The 18,865-nt window shown below is 41.3% G+C and overlaps 1 protein-coding gene across 1 annotated transcript; it reads left to right on the top strand.

The window, feature by feature from the left end:
• Positions 1 to 4,229: 4,229 nt before the first annotated feature.
• Positions 4,230 to 7,459, top strand: LOC111908362 (protein PHOX1). The gene is made up of 2 exons (XM_023904185.3): positions 4,230 to 6,951; positions 7,051 to 7,459. The coding sequence occupies exons 1-2, from the start codon at positions 5,064 to 5,066 to the stop codon at positions 7,197 to 7,199; spliced, it is 2,037 nt and encodes a 678-aa protein (XP_023759953.1). The 5' UTR covers positions 4,230 to 5,063; the 3' UTR covers positions 7,200 to 7,459.
• The last annotated feature ends 11,406 nt before the right edge of the window (positions 7,460 to 18,865 follow it).

Genomic DNA, 18,865 nt, shown 5'->3' with positions numbered 1-18,865 from the left:
AGCCGTTTTTGACCCGTTTAAGGGTTGAAATGACCCGAATGACTTCAAAAAGTTACGGAAACTTTTGAGAGAGATTTCACATTCTTGGAGAGATTTCTCATTCTTGGAGAGATTTGACATTCTTGGAGAGATTTCTCATACAAAGAGATATTTGGGAGAGATTTCACATTCTTGGAGAGATTTGACATTCTTGGAGAGATTTCTCATACAAAGAGATATTTGGGAGAGATTTCACATTCTTGGAGAGATTCGGGAGAGATTTCTAAATAGAGAGAGATAGAGTGAAAACGATTGAGAGAGGTTTCATTTGTGACCTTTTTGAGTGTCCGGCTTCGCAAATGCAAGGTCCGTAAACCCTGTTAAGCCTTGTTTAAGGATCTTACACACTACCGATGAGTATGCAACATTGTTTTATCGGTTTGGCTCATCACTTACCACAGTTTTAGGTTAAGGAGATCTAGATGTACGTACTTTTCGATTTATGATCTCTCATTAGAATAACGAGTTGTTTAGTAAATACATAACGTAAGCCCTAGTACACAAGGGTTAATTGGGTTGACCGGTTTGACTTGTTGACTTTATTTGACTTTGAATTGACCAGAATTTGACGGATGTCACATAGTAGAACCATACCGAAATCGGTTGGAGCCGGTTAGTGATATATGGTACGTCTTTCAGTTCACCATTTACTCCTTAATTAGTCTTTGGTTATTTTAGTTCTAGTCAGTTCGGTCCAATTCCGAAATTGGTTACATCCTTACTAAAAAAATCTGGAACACTCGAGTTCTAGCCTTCGATTATTTATGAGCAGGTCAGAAACGAGAGAGAGAGAGAGGAAGGAGGCATTTGAAGGAATTCAACAAAGGATAGATATTTGATCAGGTTTCTCTATGATCTCTTTATACAATTGTGAACTATGATCTTTTTATACAATTGTGAATCAATCATTGGTGATAAGTTATTTATTTTTATCAGGTTATGGGTTTGATTGTTTGACAAGAAAGAAGGAAGAAGGAAGAACAAGAGGGAACAGCTGGTGTTTGGGTGGTCTGAGGCTAGCAGTGAAGAAAGGAGTGCACGTTAGTTCAATTCAGAAAGGGTAAAGGGAACACCATTTTAGTTGTACAAAATTAGATATTTTGGGGTTGCTTTTGACAAAAAATCGATGGGTGTTTGTAGAGTTGATTGGGTTTGTTGTTTTCACAGGAATGGGAGAAGGAAGAACACGATTGGGAAATTGGCCTTTTTTTGGTTTGCTAGGTACATAAGGGCAAGAACAAGATTGTTCTTGTATTTCTTGACGGTAATCCATGTGACAGCATCTATTGTGAAAAGGAAACACTTTTTCCTTTGGGTTTAAGTGTAGTAATGTCCTGAAAACCATAATGAAATGGAATCACAGAATGGTATTGGTGAGATTTCAATTCTATTGGAATGGAATCACGAATTCCAATTCTGTTGGAATGGAATCACGAATTTCAATTCTGTTGGAATCACAGAAGTTGATGTTTGAAGAACGGACCACAAAATTGAAACGGGCCACATTATTCTTTTAAAATGCATTAGTCATTGTTAGATTTTGATTTTTTCTTTCACGTTTTGAAAGTTTTTTTAGTTTTATTCTTTAACAATAAATGTAATTCTTAACAATTGTTACCTGTATTTTATAAGAAATAATGTATTTTTTGTTTTTATTCTTTAATTTATTCTTCAAGAATTTGTTAATCTACAAGAAGTTTTTAAATCTATGATCAAGAAATAGATTCAAGAATATTTTTATTATTTATTGTTCATGAATATTTTTATTTTTGAATATACTCACAAACATATTCTGTCAGAATGTCCGAATTAAAAGAATTATAATTCGTAAAATCGGATTTTTTAAATTAATAGAATCTATTATCCCTTAAAAAAATGCAATTTTCCTTTATTAAATCTGTATTAATTGACTAAATTACCCTTGTAATTAATTAAGATGATATTTTTCAATTATATTTAATTCAATAATATATATATTAATCACTTTTTTAAAATAAGTAAATTTTATTGGCCCATATTTTTGCATACAATAACACAATAATTACTTTGAATAGAATAACCTAAGCCTATATATATATATATATATATATATATATATATATATATATATATATATATATATATATATATATATATATATATATATATATATATATATAATTTTTTTCCTATTATCCCACTATAAATACCACAACACCAAACATTTTTTTAACCCATACCTACTTACTCTCTCCAAAAAAATATTAATCAAAATGTCATCATCTTCATCATCCGATTCGACGACTCTAGAGGAGACTAAGTTTATCGGTTTCGTCATGGCGAAAGGTTGCATACTTTCAAAACCGACAAGGCGAAACATCACGTGCACGATCTAAACCAAAAAAATCGTCGTTGTGTAGAAATCGCGAAGCCGAACACGATTATCTTATAGAAGACTACTTTGCAGATGACGCCATCTACGCTGTAAAGTTTCGACATCGGTTTCGGATGAGGAATGAACTATTCTTACGTATTGTTGGCGATTTGGAAGGCCGCTTTCCATATTTCCAATGGAAAATGGATGCGAGATGAATAAAAGGTTTCTCTCCAATTCAAAAATGCACGGTTGCAATAGAATATGGCATGGGCGTAGACAGATGGGACGAGTATTTTCGGATACCAGAGCGTACCGTGCGGGAGTGTGTGTACAAGTTCTGCAAAGCGATCTGTTTGGTTTATGGGCAACGATATTTGTGCAAACCAACTATGAACGATATCCACCAATTGTACACGGTGCATGAAGGCAAGCATGGATTCCCTGGAATGCTAAGTAGTATTGATTTCATGCATTGGAGTTGGTCATTATGTCCCAACGCATGGCGTGGTCAGTACATGAGAGGCGACCACAAAGAACCGACGATCGTTCTAGAGGTTATCGCATCACATGATCTTTGGATATGACATGCATTCTTTGGTCCAGCTGGTGCAAACAATGACATCAATGTGCTAGACCAGTCGCCGGTATTCAATGATATCTACCTTGGAAAGTCACACGATGTACCTTTTTAAGCAAATGAGGTAGCTTATAAGCGTGGATATTATCTTACTGACGATATATATCCTCCCTTGTCTATTTTTGTGAAATCGTTTACATGTCCTAAAGACCTAAAAAGGAAAAAGTTTAAAGAGGCACAAGAGTTAGCTAGGAAGGATGTGGAGCGAACATTTGGTGTACTTAAGAGACGTCGGCAAGTACTAGTAGCCAGGGCAAGGTCATATGAAGTGAAAAGGTTACAACATGTAATGTATGCATGTATCATATAGCATAATATGATACTTGAAGACGAAGGAAGAGCGATATGTCGGTACAACGAAAATGAAGTTTTGCCAAATGTCGAAGGAGTAGTCGTTGGTACACAAGAGTATAGGGTAAATAGAAGAGAAGTACACAATCGCGACATTCATCACGCCCTTCGTGCTGATTTGGTGGAGCACATTTATAGGGCTCATATTCAGCCGGCCGATAGAGTATTGTCACGATGATTTGTTTGACGAATCAGACGAGGATTCTGATATGTTCGTCGCGAGCGAAGATTCTGATGACGAGAGTGACGTTCAGGAGAATGATGAAGACGATGAGGTCGATGACGATGACGATGATTTCGAGTGACGTATTTTGATTTTTTTTTAAATTATGATATTAATTATGTTTTCTATATTGTGGTTTGTTTGATTTTTTATTTGTGTTTTTTTTTATTTTCTATTAAATATTATGTTTAATGTAAGTTTTATTTTAATTAATGAAATGTTTTTTATTTTTAATTAAATTTTATGTTTATTATTAATTTATGTTTTTAAATTATGATATTAATTATGTTTTCTATATTGTGGTTTGTTTGATTTTTTATTTGTGTTTTTTTTTATTTTCTATTAAATATTATGTTTAATGTAAGTTTTATTTTAATTAATGAAATGTTTTTTATTTTTAATTAAATTTTATGTTTATTATTAATTTAAAAATTATAAATCATAAAAAAGAATTAACTTTATTTTAAAAAATAAAAGAAAAACAAAGGTGAGAGAAATGAAAGTGAATGAAAAAGTGATATCGCCCACAAAAAGTGAAAGTAATTTCGCTTACAAAATAAACATGTCATTACTATTTACTTGATCACATAAATCCTTTATAAAAAACCAATACGGCAATACCGTTTTATCCCCCCCCCAACCCAATCGGAGATACCCACGGTGCTTTTTCAATTTACTTTTGCAGGCCATGGGTTTATGATTCTGAAAAGGGAAAAGAAAAAGGAAAAGAAAAAGAAAAAGAAGAAGATTACAGTATTAAATTAGATTACCTAACAAATTAATAATAGTAGTAAATGGATCCATAAACGTTAGAAGCTCAATCTTTTCTAATTGTTTTTGCCGGGGAGTCTCTGCAAATTCTGAGGTTCTTGCAACCGAAGATCATGTTTTTATCCCAACCCAGATAAGTTTTCTTAATTTCGCAGCAGTTTTTTTCGAATTTCTCACTATTTGTTCAAGAATTTTGATTCACAAGAGAGAATTTTGCGTCTACTTGCTTAAAAGATCAGCATCTCTCTTTTTCTGAATCGGGATTCGTTTGTGTTCATCCCCAATTCACTGCATCAAATCCTGATTCAGAGAGAAAAACAAAACTTGGGTCTTTAGTTTCACTTTCCGTATATTCGTTGCTTTGATTCCATTGCCATTCTTGGTTTTGAGCTATGAGATTCGTAACTTACACATACTGAAGGTGTCCTAGGTGAAATTCGTTTGTGGGTTCGATGAGATATAATCTGAGAAAGCTAATTGACTGATCTTGGTTAGGAGTTGGAGTCTGTGAGTTCTCATATTAGTTACCTCTAATTTCAAGAACTCGGTTCGTAGTTCTTGAAATTTGATCTTTAGGGTTAGACTTGTTATTCTTGATCCAATTCGAAAATTTCAATGTTTTAAGTCTCGAAATCATTTTTCCAAAAGAGATTCAAATAGAAGAAATTCAATTTCTCTGTTCCACAATGGGAAAATCAAGAAAAAACAAGAAAGTAGGATCAAACAATGTTAATCCGGATCAAAGCAAACTTGACGATGGTAATACCACAAAGATCTACGATAAAGACACTACCATTTTCATTTCGATGGCACATGAACTTAAAGATGAAGGAAACAAATCGTTTCAAAATAAAGATTATGAAGGAGCGATATTAAAGTACCAAAAAGCCCTCAAATTACTTCCAGGAAACCATTTAGATGTTTCTTATCTTCATAGTAACATTGCCGCATGCTATATGCAAATGGGTATCGCTGATTTTCCTAGAGCCATTCATGAATGCAATTTGGCACTTGAAATCACACCAAAATACACTAAAGCACTCTTGAAACGTGCTAGATGTTACGAGGCTTTAAATCGACTCGATTTGGCTTTAAGAGATGTAAATATGGTGTTAGATTTAGAGCCCAATAATCTCATGGCAATGGAGATCGTAGATAGGGTAAAATCCCGTATGGAAGATAAGTCGAATCTTGAAAAAAAAGATCACAAAAGTGAACTAGATATCGATTCTATTCGAATCTTGGAGCCATTGAAGGAAAAAGTACATAAAAAGAAGAAGAAAAGCACAAAACTTGATCGGATTGATGAAAAGAAAGACGAGTTAAAAGATTTTGAAAGAGATGATAAAAAGATGGAAGACAAGATAGTTGTGGAGGAGAAGATAAACACAAGTAGCAAAGAAGAACCGAAAAGGGTTGTGAAATTAGTCTATGGGGAAGATATTAGGTGGGCGAAAATTCCGTTTAATTGTGATATTATAAAACTAAGAGAGATTGTAGATGAAAGGTTTCCCATTTCAAAGGCAGTTCTTATGAAATACAAAGATGAAGAAGGTGATATGGTGACAATTACCACAAACGAAGAACTCCGGTGGGCAGAATCGTCAAATTCAGATCAAAGGAATGCAATTAGACTCTACATATTTGAAGTCAACCCTGGTCAAGATCCATTCTTTGACCATGTCAGAAGATTAGAACAAAAACAAAAGCTTTTAAATTCATCTGCTTGTATCGATGATTGGATTCTTGAATTTGCTCATCTTTTCAAGAATTACACCGGGTTCAACACGGATTCATATTTGGATCTTCATGAGCTTGGAATCAAGCTCTACTCAGAAGCTATGGAAGACACTGTCACAAGTGAAAAAGCTCAAGAATATTTTCAAATGGCAGCTGATAAGTTTCAAGAAATGGTAGCTTTGGCTTTTTTTAATTGGGGAAATGTTCATATGTCAAGAGCACGAAAAAGGGTATACTTTAAGGAAGATGATGATTCACTTTCAGAGATCGAAGATTCGTATGATTGGGCACAAATGGAGTACTTGAAAGCTGGTGAGAGATACAAAGAAGCTATCAAAATTAAACCTGATTTCTACGAGGGTTTTCTTGCTTTAAGTCAACAACAATTTGAACTTGCAAAACTTTCATGGTGTTATGTTGTTGGCAAGAATGTGAATCTTGAATCATGGGATTCAACAGAAACAGTGAATCTTTATAATGAGGCTGAAGAGAATATGGAAAAGGGTATGAAAATATGGGAGGAAATGGAAAGTGAGCGTGTTAATGGAGGTTTGAGGCCAAAGTTAGAGTTTCAGAAAACCGATTTGGGGAAATTTGTTGAAGATGTTAAAGAAGATGAAGTGGCTGAAAGGGCTGCAAATATGAGGTCACAGATGAACATATTATGGGGGAGGATGCTTTATGAAAGATCAATTATGGAATATAAGATTGGGAATCCTGTTTGGCATGAATCTTTGGAGATGGGTGTTGAGAAATTTGAAGTAGCAGGAGCTTCGCGTAATGATATTGGTGTTATGATAAAGAATCATTGTTCTAATGTTACCACACAAGAAGGTTTGTTCTTGATTTTCTTTTTCAACTTTTTTTTTTGGTTTTTGATATTCATAATTTGAAGAAATCTTGGTTTTTAATTTCGTTTTTTATGGTTTTTAGGTGTGGGATTTGATATTGATGAGATTGTGGAGGCATGGAATGATATGTATGAAGCGAAAATGTGGCAAACGGGCGTTGCTTCTTTCAGATTAGAGCCGTTGCTTAGAAGAAGAGTTTCTAAGATTTTCCATGCCTTGGAACATGCTTGAAATCTATGGTTTAATATAATGCTTTTATAACCTTACACACATTTTTTATCCTCTTATACTGCTTTTATAAGCTTACACATACATTTTTTTTCTCTCCCTTTTTTTTGAGTGTAACAAAGTGTGACTTCTTGTTTATCTTCATGTGGAGTCTTGTTTTTTTTGGGTTGTGATAGATTCATTTGGACATAAATTGACATGAGTATATGTTCCTTCATTCTTTATCAATACACATATTATATAGAAAGAATCATTTTTTTGGATGTTTGGAATCATTAATCGCCTTTTTCTTTCTTTTCCTTGATATATTTTGGACACAAAGCTACTATGTGTCAATGATATTGAGTAGTAACCACGCTTCATATGTGTTCCACTTATGTAATTCAAACATTTTTTAAGGGTTTAGTGACTCATGTTTTGATTTTGGTACATTTTTATGAAATTTGAAAACAAAACCCATCCACTTGAACTATATATGGGGGTTGCCTTGACAAAATTTCATCTGTATGTTGACCATTGTGATGAGGATGGAGTTCAATAAATTTGTAGAATTTAGTGAAAATTTACTATGTTGGAAAGCACAAGGCTCTACTATTGTGTTCCTAGGTAGAGTTTATATAAGGGCTTTTGACATAAAAGTTTTTAAGTTTCTTAGATTTTGTTGGTTTTGTCAATGTGACGATTTTTTATTCATTAATGTCCAAAATTTGCCAAGTCTTTTTTTGTTTTTGCCCTTTCTACCTATAATAGTAGGTGTTCAGGGACAAAAATAACAAAATTTAACAAACTTAAGGACTTTCATGTCAAATTTGGAAAACATAATTAAAATAAAAAAATATAAGATTTGTAAACTTAAGGATTTTTTTGCAAATTTGAAAAATATACTTAGGGTAAAAACATAAAATATTTGTAGAAAGGACAAAAATGAAAAAAAATGGTAAACTTTGGACATTAACGAACAAAAAATCGTCATAGGAACAAAACCAACAAAACCTGACAAATTTAAGGACTTTTATGTCAAAAGCCCTTTATATAATGGATTAAGCCTTGTGAAATGTGATTTGGATGTTTATGTGTTTTGGGACCTATAGGGTGCAAATTCCGGATGAATTGCTTTGTATTTTGACCATTGTGATTATGATTTTAATGATTTTATAAGGGATTACCCATAAGTAATCTATAGAAACTATATTTTGTATTTTTTTTCATTATAGATCTATTAAAAAAAATACTCAACTTTTATCTATTTTTTTTGCTATTTTATTCTTGGAACCGGTTACCAGATTTCATAGAGACGCTATATTTTACTTTTTTCTCATTTTAGACCTACAACTTTTTTTTAAAGTAAACTTAACTTTAACTTATTTCTTGTTATTTCCTTAATGGAGTCAATTACCAATAGGTAACCTTATATTGTAACGACCTAATTTTTACGTCAAAAAATTTCATTTTTGATTAAGTGATTTGCAAAACATTCGTAACAAAATATCATCCAATCATATCATTTAATAAAAACATGTCTTGTATCTGAATACCGAATCGTAAAAACTTAATAATGTCAGAGTACAAATCTCAGAATAACTCATAGTGCGGAAAACAAAGAGTGTGTGTATGATGTGCCGCTACCGCGCCAGCTCCTTCCCCTTCGCTGAAGAGGTACCTGAAACCAAAACTGTAAACTATAAGCACGAAGCTTAGTGAGTTCCCCTATCGTACCACATACTATACAAACACATAGCATACATACTGTCGGGCAATTCTGGGGTGCCCGACCTACCCGGTATGGCCATTCTGGGGTGCCGATCTACCCGTGTCAGGCCATTCTGGGGTGTTGACCTACCCATGTCGAGCTATTCTGGGGTGCTGACCTAATCGTCGGTCCTAACAACCGACCCTCGGGGACTAATCCACCCCTACTGCTGCTATCACGTATATCATAACACAAACATACTATCAGACATATCTGGGGTGTCCGAACTACCCTTCGGTCCTAACAACCGAACTTGGGGATTATTCTCCTCCTACTACCACTATCACATATAACATATCATGCCAGCATATAAACATATCATCACATACTGTCAAACATATATGGGGTGTCTGACCTACCATTCGTTCCTAACAACCGAACTCTACTACTATCGCATGTAACATATCATGCCAACATATAACATATCAGGTAGTAGCAACCTAGATGATATCACAAACACAATCATCTAATCATACAACTCCTACTGTTGGGTCGACATTGTGGCCGTAGACCCACCACTACTGGAGGGTAACTCACCTCGTAGTAGTTGATGATCTGTGCGGGAATCCTCTGACTGCTGCTACTGCTGCTCCGGAAATCCTCCGACTATAATTCACACAAAACACTTAGCCATACACTGCTAATTGTTCTTAGGGTAAAATGATCATTTTACCCCTGACCAAAATCAAAGTCAAAGTCAACTTCTAGTTGACCTGACTCGTCAAGTTGGCTCGCCAACTCGCCGAGTCCCTATCCTTCCATTTTTTCTTATACCCTCTCTACTCGTCGAGTTAGGCGATGACTCGACGAGTTTTCCTTCTTAATGAACATCAACTGAATCCTCATCCGACTCGCCTAGTTGTATGAACACTCGTCAAGTTCACCTTCAACTGATACACAGGTCATGTCCTTGACTCGCAGAGTTGTATGAACAACTCGTCGAGTTCATCTTCATCCTTAAGAAGATTGCCTTGGACTCGCCGAGTCTGCTTATGCACTCGATGAGTCCCATGAACTTCTAGAACAAAGGCTTAGTCCAGAACATTGGGTCACTCCCTGGGACCCCCTAAAACCTTTCCACACTCAACTGGGTCTTTATGACCCTCAACTGATGGGACAGAAACCTTGGACTCGCCGAGTCCAAGAATGGACTCGTCGAGTTGGTCACATCCTCTCACTAAATCTTCGATTTCTGATGTACAACCCTTCATCAAAAGATAGATCTATGCTTCTACAATCGATCTAGCACATAAAGTTACAACCTTTACGTGCTTGCATGGGACTTTGAGCTCAAAAGGTCCTAAAACAATCTCTTACAATGCATGGGGCCTTCTTTGAGTGCAAGAGCCACTCCTTTCTGCCTTGTAACCCCTCTAAGGGCCTAGATCTGAAACATCAACCCCTAATCATGCTTGCCATCATGGTTGGTGACCAAAATGGCTTAGAAAAGCCCTAAAACTCCACAAAATGGGATCTATCAAAAGAACAAACAAGGTATAGACTTTATACCTTCTAAAGACTGCAAATGATGCTCAAAATCGGATCCTTCTAGCCTCCTCTTGATCCTTTAAGCTTTTCCTTCCTTCCTTGGGTCACAAAAGTACCAAAATCACTCCAATGCCTTAGATTTCTTCAATAACGGCTAGGGTTTGCTATGGGAGTCTTCTAGGAGCAAATGGGACGAAGGAGGCCGAGTTAAGGTGTTTAAATAGGGTGCAAACCCTCGGGTTAGGGTTTTTGTCCAGATAGGGCCTACTCGTCGAGTCCGGGACTCGACACGTCGAGTCCACTACTTAAACCCCGCGTCTCATCCCGCTTCTACTCGGCGAGTTGGTCCTTCAACTCGCTGAGTCCAAGGCCAAAATGCAAAAATATTAATAAAAGAATACGTACCAAGAACCAGGTGCTACAAATCTCCCCCACTTATTTTAGACTTCGTCCTCGAAGTCTGCTGCTCGATCCTGAAACAGCTCGGGGTAATGCTCCATCATCTCGTCCGCCGGCTCCCAAGTCCACTCCGACCCCTTCCGGTGCTGCTATTGCACTTTCACGAGTTCTACTCTTTTGTTTCAAATCCTTCGACTTCCAGTCGAGGATTGCCACCTGTCGCTCAATGTAGTTCAGACTTTCATCAATCTGAATGTCCTCCAAGGGTACCACTGCTTAGGCTTCCACCAGGCACTTTTGCAGCTGGGAAACATGGAAAGTGATGTGTATCTGACTGAGTTCGGCCGGCAAATCCAGCCTATACGCCACCCTGCCCACCCGAGCTATAACCCTGAACGGTCCAATGTACCTGGGGCCCAACTTGCCACGCTTCCTGAATCAGATAACGACCTTCCATGGTGACACCTTCAAGAGAACCATATCCCCGATCTGGAACTCCAGGTCTGATCGGCGCTTATCGGCATAGCTTTTCTACCGACTCTGAGCAGTCTGAAGCCTGCTCCGGACCTGCTGAATCTTCTCTGTCGTCTTGAGCACTCCTCAGTGCTCCCCATTACCCTCTGGCCAACCTCGCCCCAACATATCGGGGTCCTACACTTCCTCCCATATAGCATCTCGAAAGGAGGACGATCAATGCTCGCATGATAACTATTGCTATAGGAGAACTCTGCCAATGGAAGGTAGGTATCCCAACTACATCCGAAGTCTAATACATATGCTCACAGCATACCCTCCAGGGTCTGGATGGTCCGCTCGCTCTGACCATCTGTTTGGGGGTGAAAGGCGGTGCTAAAATGCAGACAAGTACCCAGCTCGTCATGGAACTTCCTCCAAAACCTGGAAGTGAACCGCACATCCCTATCTGAAATCACAGAAACTATCACACCGTGCCGCACCACCACCTCCTGGATATAGACGTCAGCCAACTTCTCGGCCGAGATGCTCTCCTGAATCGGGATAAAATGGGCGCTCTTGGTCAATCGATCGACGATGACCCAGATCGAATCCACTCCCCGCGCGGTCCTGGGAAGCTTGGTGATAAATCCATTGTGATGTCTTCCCATTTCCACAGCGGAATATCCAACGGCTGCATCTTGCCGTGAGGTCTCTGATGCTCAGCCTTGACCTTCCTGCAGGTCAAGCACCGCTCCACGAACCATGCCACATCCCGCTTCATGCAGGGCCACCAATAGTCCAGACGAAGATCCCTATACATCTTCGTTTCCCCGATATGAATGGAGAACTGAGATTTGTGCGCCTTCTCCATCAGAACCTGGCGCACACCCCCGTGGTATGGCACCCACACCCTACGGTGTAGTGTCAGTAATCCTCGACTGTCATAGTCGAAGGAGTAAACCTGCCCCACGATCCGCTCACTCTTCCGATGTTCCTCCTTCATGGCCTCCTGTTGGGCCTCCCGAATCCGCTCCAACAACGGAGTCACCACTGTCATCCTCAGGCAGATATCCCTGATCGGCACTGCCTTGCGGCTAAGCGCGTCGGCCACCATATTGGCCTTACCCGGGTGATAAAGGATCTCACAATCGTAATCCTTTACCACGTCCATCCACCGACGCTGCCTCATGTTTAGATTCAGCTGATCCATGAGGTACCTCAAACTCTTATGGTCTGTGTAGATGGTACAGCGAACCATATAGAGGTAATGACGCCAAATCTTGAGGGCGAATACAACAACCCCCATCTCCAAATCATGTGCCGGGTAGTTCGCCTCGTGAGGCTTCAACTGCCTCGACGTGTAGGTGATAACATGCCCTCTCTACATCAATACTACGCCCAAACCTGAGATGGATGCATCGCAGTACACAACAAAATCCTCCATGCCTTCTGGCAGGGCTAAGATTGGCGCCTCGCACAATCTCTGTCTCAGTGTCTCGAACGCGGCCTGCTGCTCAGGCCCCCAACGAAAGACCACGACCTTCCTTGTTAGCCTGGTCAGAGGTACGGCTATCTTGGAGAAATCTTGGATGAATCTCCGATAGTAGCCGGCTAATCGTAGGAAACTCCGAATCTCGGATGGAGACTTCGGAACCTCCCATCTCATCACGGCCTCCACTTTGGCCAGGTCTACTGAGATCTCGTTCTAGTTGACGAGATGCCCAAGGAACTGCACCTCGCGCAACCAGAACTCACACTTGGAGAACTTAGCATACAAGTTCTCCCTCCTCAAAGTCTCTAGAACCTCTCGCAGATGCTCCTCGTGCTCCTCCTGCATCTTGGAGTAAACCAAGATACCATCGATAAACACTATCACAGACCGGTCTAACATCAGTCTACACACGCGGTTCATGAAGTCCATGAACACGGCAGGAGCATTGGTGAGCCCGAAGGGCATCACCACAAACTCGTAGTGGCCATAGCTCGTCCGAAACACGGTCTTCTGTACATCCTCCTCTCTGACCCTCATTTGATGATATCCTGAACGCAGATCAATCTTGGAGAACCAAGATGCTCCCTGTAGCTGGTCAAAGAGGTCATCAATCCTCGGGAGCGGGTAACGGTTCTTCACCATTACCTTGTTCAGCTCCCGGTAATCTATACACATCCAATGCGACCTGTCTTTCTTTCTCACAAACAGAATCGGGGCTCCCCAGAGAGAGCTACTCGGTCGAATGAATACCTTGTCTAACAGCTCCTGAAGCTGTGTAGACAACTCCTGCATCTCAGAAGGAGCCAACCGATACGGTGCCTTGGCTATCGGAGCCGCACCAGGGACTAGGTCGATCCTAAACTCCACCTACCTCTCCGGAGGTATCCCTGGCAACTCCTCGGGGAATACATCTATAAACTCTCGCACTACGGGCACATCACCCACTATCGCCTTACCCGCCTCCCGGGTGTCCATGACATAAGCGACATATCCTGCGCAACCCTGCTGAAGGTAACATCTAGCTCTCGCTGCTGAACATACCGCTGGTCCTTGTTGTGGCCCCTCGCCCTGAACTACCAACTCTCCCCCACTTGGAGTCCTGATCCGAACCAGCTGATGCGTGCAATCTATCACTGCCCCATTGGGGCTCAACCAATCCATGCCTATAATCACCTTGTTCCCTCTCAACAGAATAGGAACCGGGTCCACCAGATAACACTCCTCGAATAATCTCAGCACACAGTCTCGAAATACCGTCGATGCTCGCACCGATCAGTCATCTACAATCTCTACCTCTAAAGGGCAATCCAACATGCTCGAAGACTTAGGAAACTTCTTGATAAGCGCAAGAGAGACAAATGATCGGGTAGCCCCCGAATCAAATAGTACCTGAACTGGGATACCGTTCACATGGAACGATCCTAAACAGAGCACATACATAACATATCAAAATCACAGCAGCGCATCATAAAGCATAAAGATAAGAGATCATATCGTCACCACATCGGGTGCAGCGCGTGCCTCCTCAGTTGTCAACTGGAATGCCCGGCTCCTCACCACTGGAGTCTCTGCCTTGCCCTGCCGGCCATCAGTGATCCGCAGGGTTGCTGGAGCTGATGTTGCTGTCAATTGGGGGCAGTTGGCCTTCTTGTGGCCCCTCTGGTTGCAGTGGAAACATACCAACTCAGATGTCTGAATAACCGGTGCAGGGGAAGTATAATCCCTGCTGAAATGCCCCGTCTTGCCGCACTTGTAGTATCCCGATGATCCCAATCTACACGCCCCCTCATGTGGCTTGCCGCATTTCCTGTAGCGGCCCGGTCCTGACTGGCCTTTCGGCCTACCGTCTGATCCCTTGGGCTTCTTCCCCAAAGCCCCAGTCGTCTGACCATCCTCTATCTTTCTTCTCCTGACATGCTCCAGATCAATCTACCTCTCCCTTTCCCTGACAATCATGGAATCCAGGGTAGGGCACGCTGAAAAACTAACATGCTCCCGAATGTCGACCCATAGCATGTCGTGGTAGCGGGTCCTCCTCATATCCTCATCTCCCACATACTGGGGAACCAGTAATGCCTTATCCCGGAACTTGGCGGTGATCTCCGCCACAGTCTCCGTAGTCTGTCTCATGTCCAAAAACTCCCTGGCCAAATGCTGAAGCTCTACAGCTGGCACAAACTCTGCTCGGAATCGGGTCACAAAATCTGACCATGTCATAACCTCAACAACCGAGGCTCCCAGAGAGTCACCAACCGACTCCCACCAATCCCTGGCCCGGTCCCTCAAACACCCTGCTGCAAATCGTACCTTCTACCCTCGGGGTAGAAGCTGGTCAGCTGCACGGACTCAATGTCCGCAATCCATCGTCTGGCAGCAATGGGGTCCTTCGCCCCGTGGAAATCTGGTGCACCACTGCCCCTGAAGTCCTTAAAGGACAGTGTGCGGGATCCTAACTGGCCAGACACCATGTCACTCCTGAACGCCCTGAGGCGATCCTCCATCAGCTCGACTATCCCTTCCTTGATCGACCCAAAGATGATGGGGGTCGACTCAAGGATGCCTCTGGTGATCTCTGACGCGATGAACTCGCGTAGCTTCTCATCTACTGGCTCGGAACCTGATCCCGAACCCGATCCCTCTCCTAAACTGCCAACTACTGGCCTCTGCCGTAGTACCAACATTCTGCAAAACATAATACCAACCGTTAGTGATACCGATACATCTCGAGGGATCACATGCACTACAAGTTCCCTGGTCTTGTCTCAGCCTTCCTCAATTTAGGTACGGATCCTCTGCTTTCAGTAGTACGGGCCCATACTACCTTCCACATCTATCTGTACCTTCCTCAAGGACTGCCTTGACTCCACTAAGTCCCCTTTACCACTGTTGATTCTCTAATATTCTCATTCTAGGCTTACCCTAGGGAAAATCTCTAACTCCACCCCGAACTGGTCCTCAGCTGCTGAAGGCCTCCTTGTAATGCCAATTAGCCATTACCTGAATACCATCACATGTGAAGAGGCTCAGATAATCCTTCGAGTAACAGACTCATCCCTACAACGGTTAGACTCAGACAAGAGCTGTGCAATAGGGCCAAATCCAGCACTCTGAGATTATTCAACCCTGATCACATGTGACGTGACGTATTCACCTAATGGCTAACTCCCATCACTCAGAGTCCCACAAAGCACAATGCAAGTGGCATTCAAACGCAGGAAAACTACTCAAGCAAATTTTTCCTTATAATGAGAAGTTGAACTAGCATATAATGCTGAGCTCATACTACCAGGCATAACCTAAACAGGCTATCCTACTACTGTCTACTCAATACTAGCATGCAATTCTCATAAGCTGAAGCACATAAAGCAGGCACATAAGGCATGATTCCTAGATCCTTAGTCCTATTCTAGCATGCTGTTCTACTGAAACTGATAAACATAAGATAACTGGTATGGGTACTATTGGGAATACTTACTTGAGCTCGTCCGGTTGCGCACATCACACACTTGTTCCTTCTCAAAACTTCTTTATCTTAGCTTTTAAAAAGTCATTTTCCTTGTAAAAATCTTTTAATCCCTTGGTTTGAGTCCAGACACCCCCGAAGGTGTGTCCGAATCCCTCAAACCAGGGCTCTGATACCAACTTGTAACGACCCAATTTTCACGTCCAAAAATTTCATTTTTGATTAAGTGATTTGCAAAACATTCGTAACAAAATATCATCCGATCATATCATTTAATAAAAACATGTCTTGTATCTGAAAACCGAATCGTAAAAACATAATAATGCCAGAGTACAAATCTCAGAATAACTCATAGTGCGGAAAACAAAGAGTGTGTGTATGATGTGCCGCTACCGCGCCAGCTCCTTCCCCTTCGCTGAAGAGGTACCTGAAACCAAAACTGTAAACTGTAAGCACGAAGCTTAGTGAGTTCCCCCATCGTACCACATACTATACAAACACATAGCATACATACTGCCATGCAATTCTGGGGTGCCCGACCTACCCGGTACGGCCATTCTTGGGTGTCGATCTACCCGTGTCAGGACATTCTGGGGTGCTGACCTACCCATGTCAAGCCATTCTGGGGTGCTAACCTACCCGTCAGTCCTAACAACCAACCTGAAACATCCCAAAATACAACTCAATTTTTTTTTTAATATAATAAAATCATATGCTGAACATCATATCATAAATCTATACGTCAATTATCTCAAACCATAATAAAATGTCGTGATACAACTGTATCAAATCAAACTAAGTATCAAACCAATCTCCCAAGACAAAAACTGAAGCTATGGTGTGTGCGATGCCATCATCCCGAACTCTTCACTTTACTTGCGGAAGTACCTGAAACCAAAACTGAAACTGTAAGCACGAAGCTTAGTGAGCTCCCCCAAATTACCACATACCATACAAACATATAACAATTACTGGGCCTTGCCCACTGCATCGGACCCAAATCCAGAAACTGCATCGGACCGGAGTCCAGAACTAACCAGGGCCTTGCCCTCTGCATCGGACCGAAGTCCGGAACTAACCAGGGCCTTGCCCTCTGCATCGGACCAAAGTCCGGAACTAACCAGGGCCTTACCCTCTGCATCGGACCGAAGTCCGGAACTACTGAGGCCTTGCCTCCTGCATCAGACCGAAATCCGGAACTCACTACATCGGAACGAAGTCCGGAACTGACTGGATCGGACAGAAGTCCGGAACTACTGAACATAGCATAGCATAAACATATCAGTAACACAACAACACATATTGCATACTGCTTCGGGCCATAACCCGGAACACATAACACGCAAACCTGTCTGAGCCACAAAGGCATCAAACATACTAACTACTGCATCGGACCGAGGTCCGGAAACTACTGCTAGCTAAACGGGCTGGCATTGTGGCCTTAGACCCGTTCCTACTGGAAGGAAACTCACCTCGTGAACTGGCTGCTGAGTTTATGGCTCTAGAAGCTATCTGCTGCTCTGGTATCTCCCCGGCTACAATTCCACAAACACACTCAATCAAATACTAATAACTGTATTGGGGTAAAAATGACTCTTTTACCCCTGGCTAAAGTCAACTCTCCCGGTCAAAGTCAACTTATAGTTGACCTAACTCGCCGAGTTGGGCCGCCAACTCGCCGAGTCCCTACTCTCACTTCTCAACCCTGTTCGCTGCTACTCGTCGATTATGGCATCAACTCGACGAGTTCCCTTTCGATTCTAGAACTCAGGCTATCTGCATCCGACTCACCGAGTTGTACGAACAACTCGACGAGTTGTTCTTGAACTAAGGAGATTGCCTTGGACTCACCGAGTTGTATGAACAACTCGTCGAGTCCCTCCATTACTGAGTCTGACTCCGGCTCACTGAGTTCATTCCACTACTCACCGGTCCCCACTCAGAATCACTCAATTAAGGGGGAAAATTGGGGACTCGCGGCTCGACACGCCGAGTCCTAAGAATGACTCGCCGAGTCGCATGCATGCAGTTACTATAAACTCGATTCTGCTTGAATCCAACACATATAACTTGTAGATCTGGGCTCCTTAGGCTCGATTAACACGTAAAGATTCTATCTTTACGTGCCTATCAGCATCCATGAAGGTTAAAAGGCTCAAAAAGCATAATAAAGGCTAGATCTAGGGTTCTCATGCAAAGCAACTTCAAAAAGGCAATAGATCAGGGCTCTACAACTCCTAAATGAACAAATCTAGGGATATCTCGACCCACCAAGGCATCCATACAACTATAAAGCTTGGAAAAATACATTAAACTAGCCTTAGAGGTGTTCCAATGGAGGTTCTAAGCACAAAACAGAATGATTCCGAGAAATACCTCAATGAACTTTGATTTTGACCTTGGATCTTGGCTCTACACCTCTTCTTTTTGGTCATTTCTTCTTTTTCTTCTTCAAGCCTTCAAAAATCCACACAAAACACTTAGTCAAACAAGGAATGGTTTAGGGTTGCTCACAGGCTCCCTCTGAGGGTGAAGGAGGCGAGTTTGGGGCACATATCATTGCTTAAATAGTGAGCAAACCCGGGGATTTAGGGTTTCTTTCAGACAGGCGGACTCGCCGA

This window comes from Lactuca sativa, chromosome 8 (genome assembly GCF_002870075.4).
Source record: "Lactuca sativa cultivar Salinas chromosome 8, Lsat_Salinas_v11, whole genome shotgun sequence".
NCBI classification, from domain to species: Eukaryota; Viridiplantae; Streptophyta; class Magnoliopsida; order Asterales; family Asteraceae; genus Lactuca; species Lactuca sativa.
The sequence above is the reverse complement of the archived record's forward strand: the minus strand, read 5'-3'. Positions and strand labels throughout refer to the sequence as shown.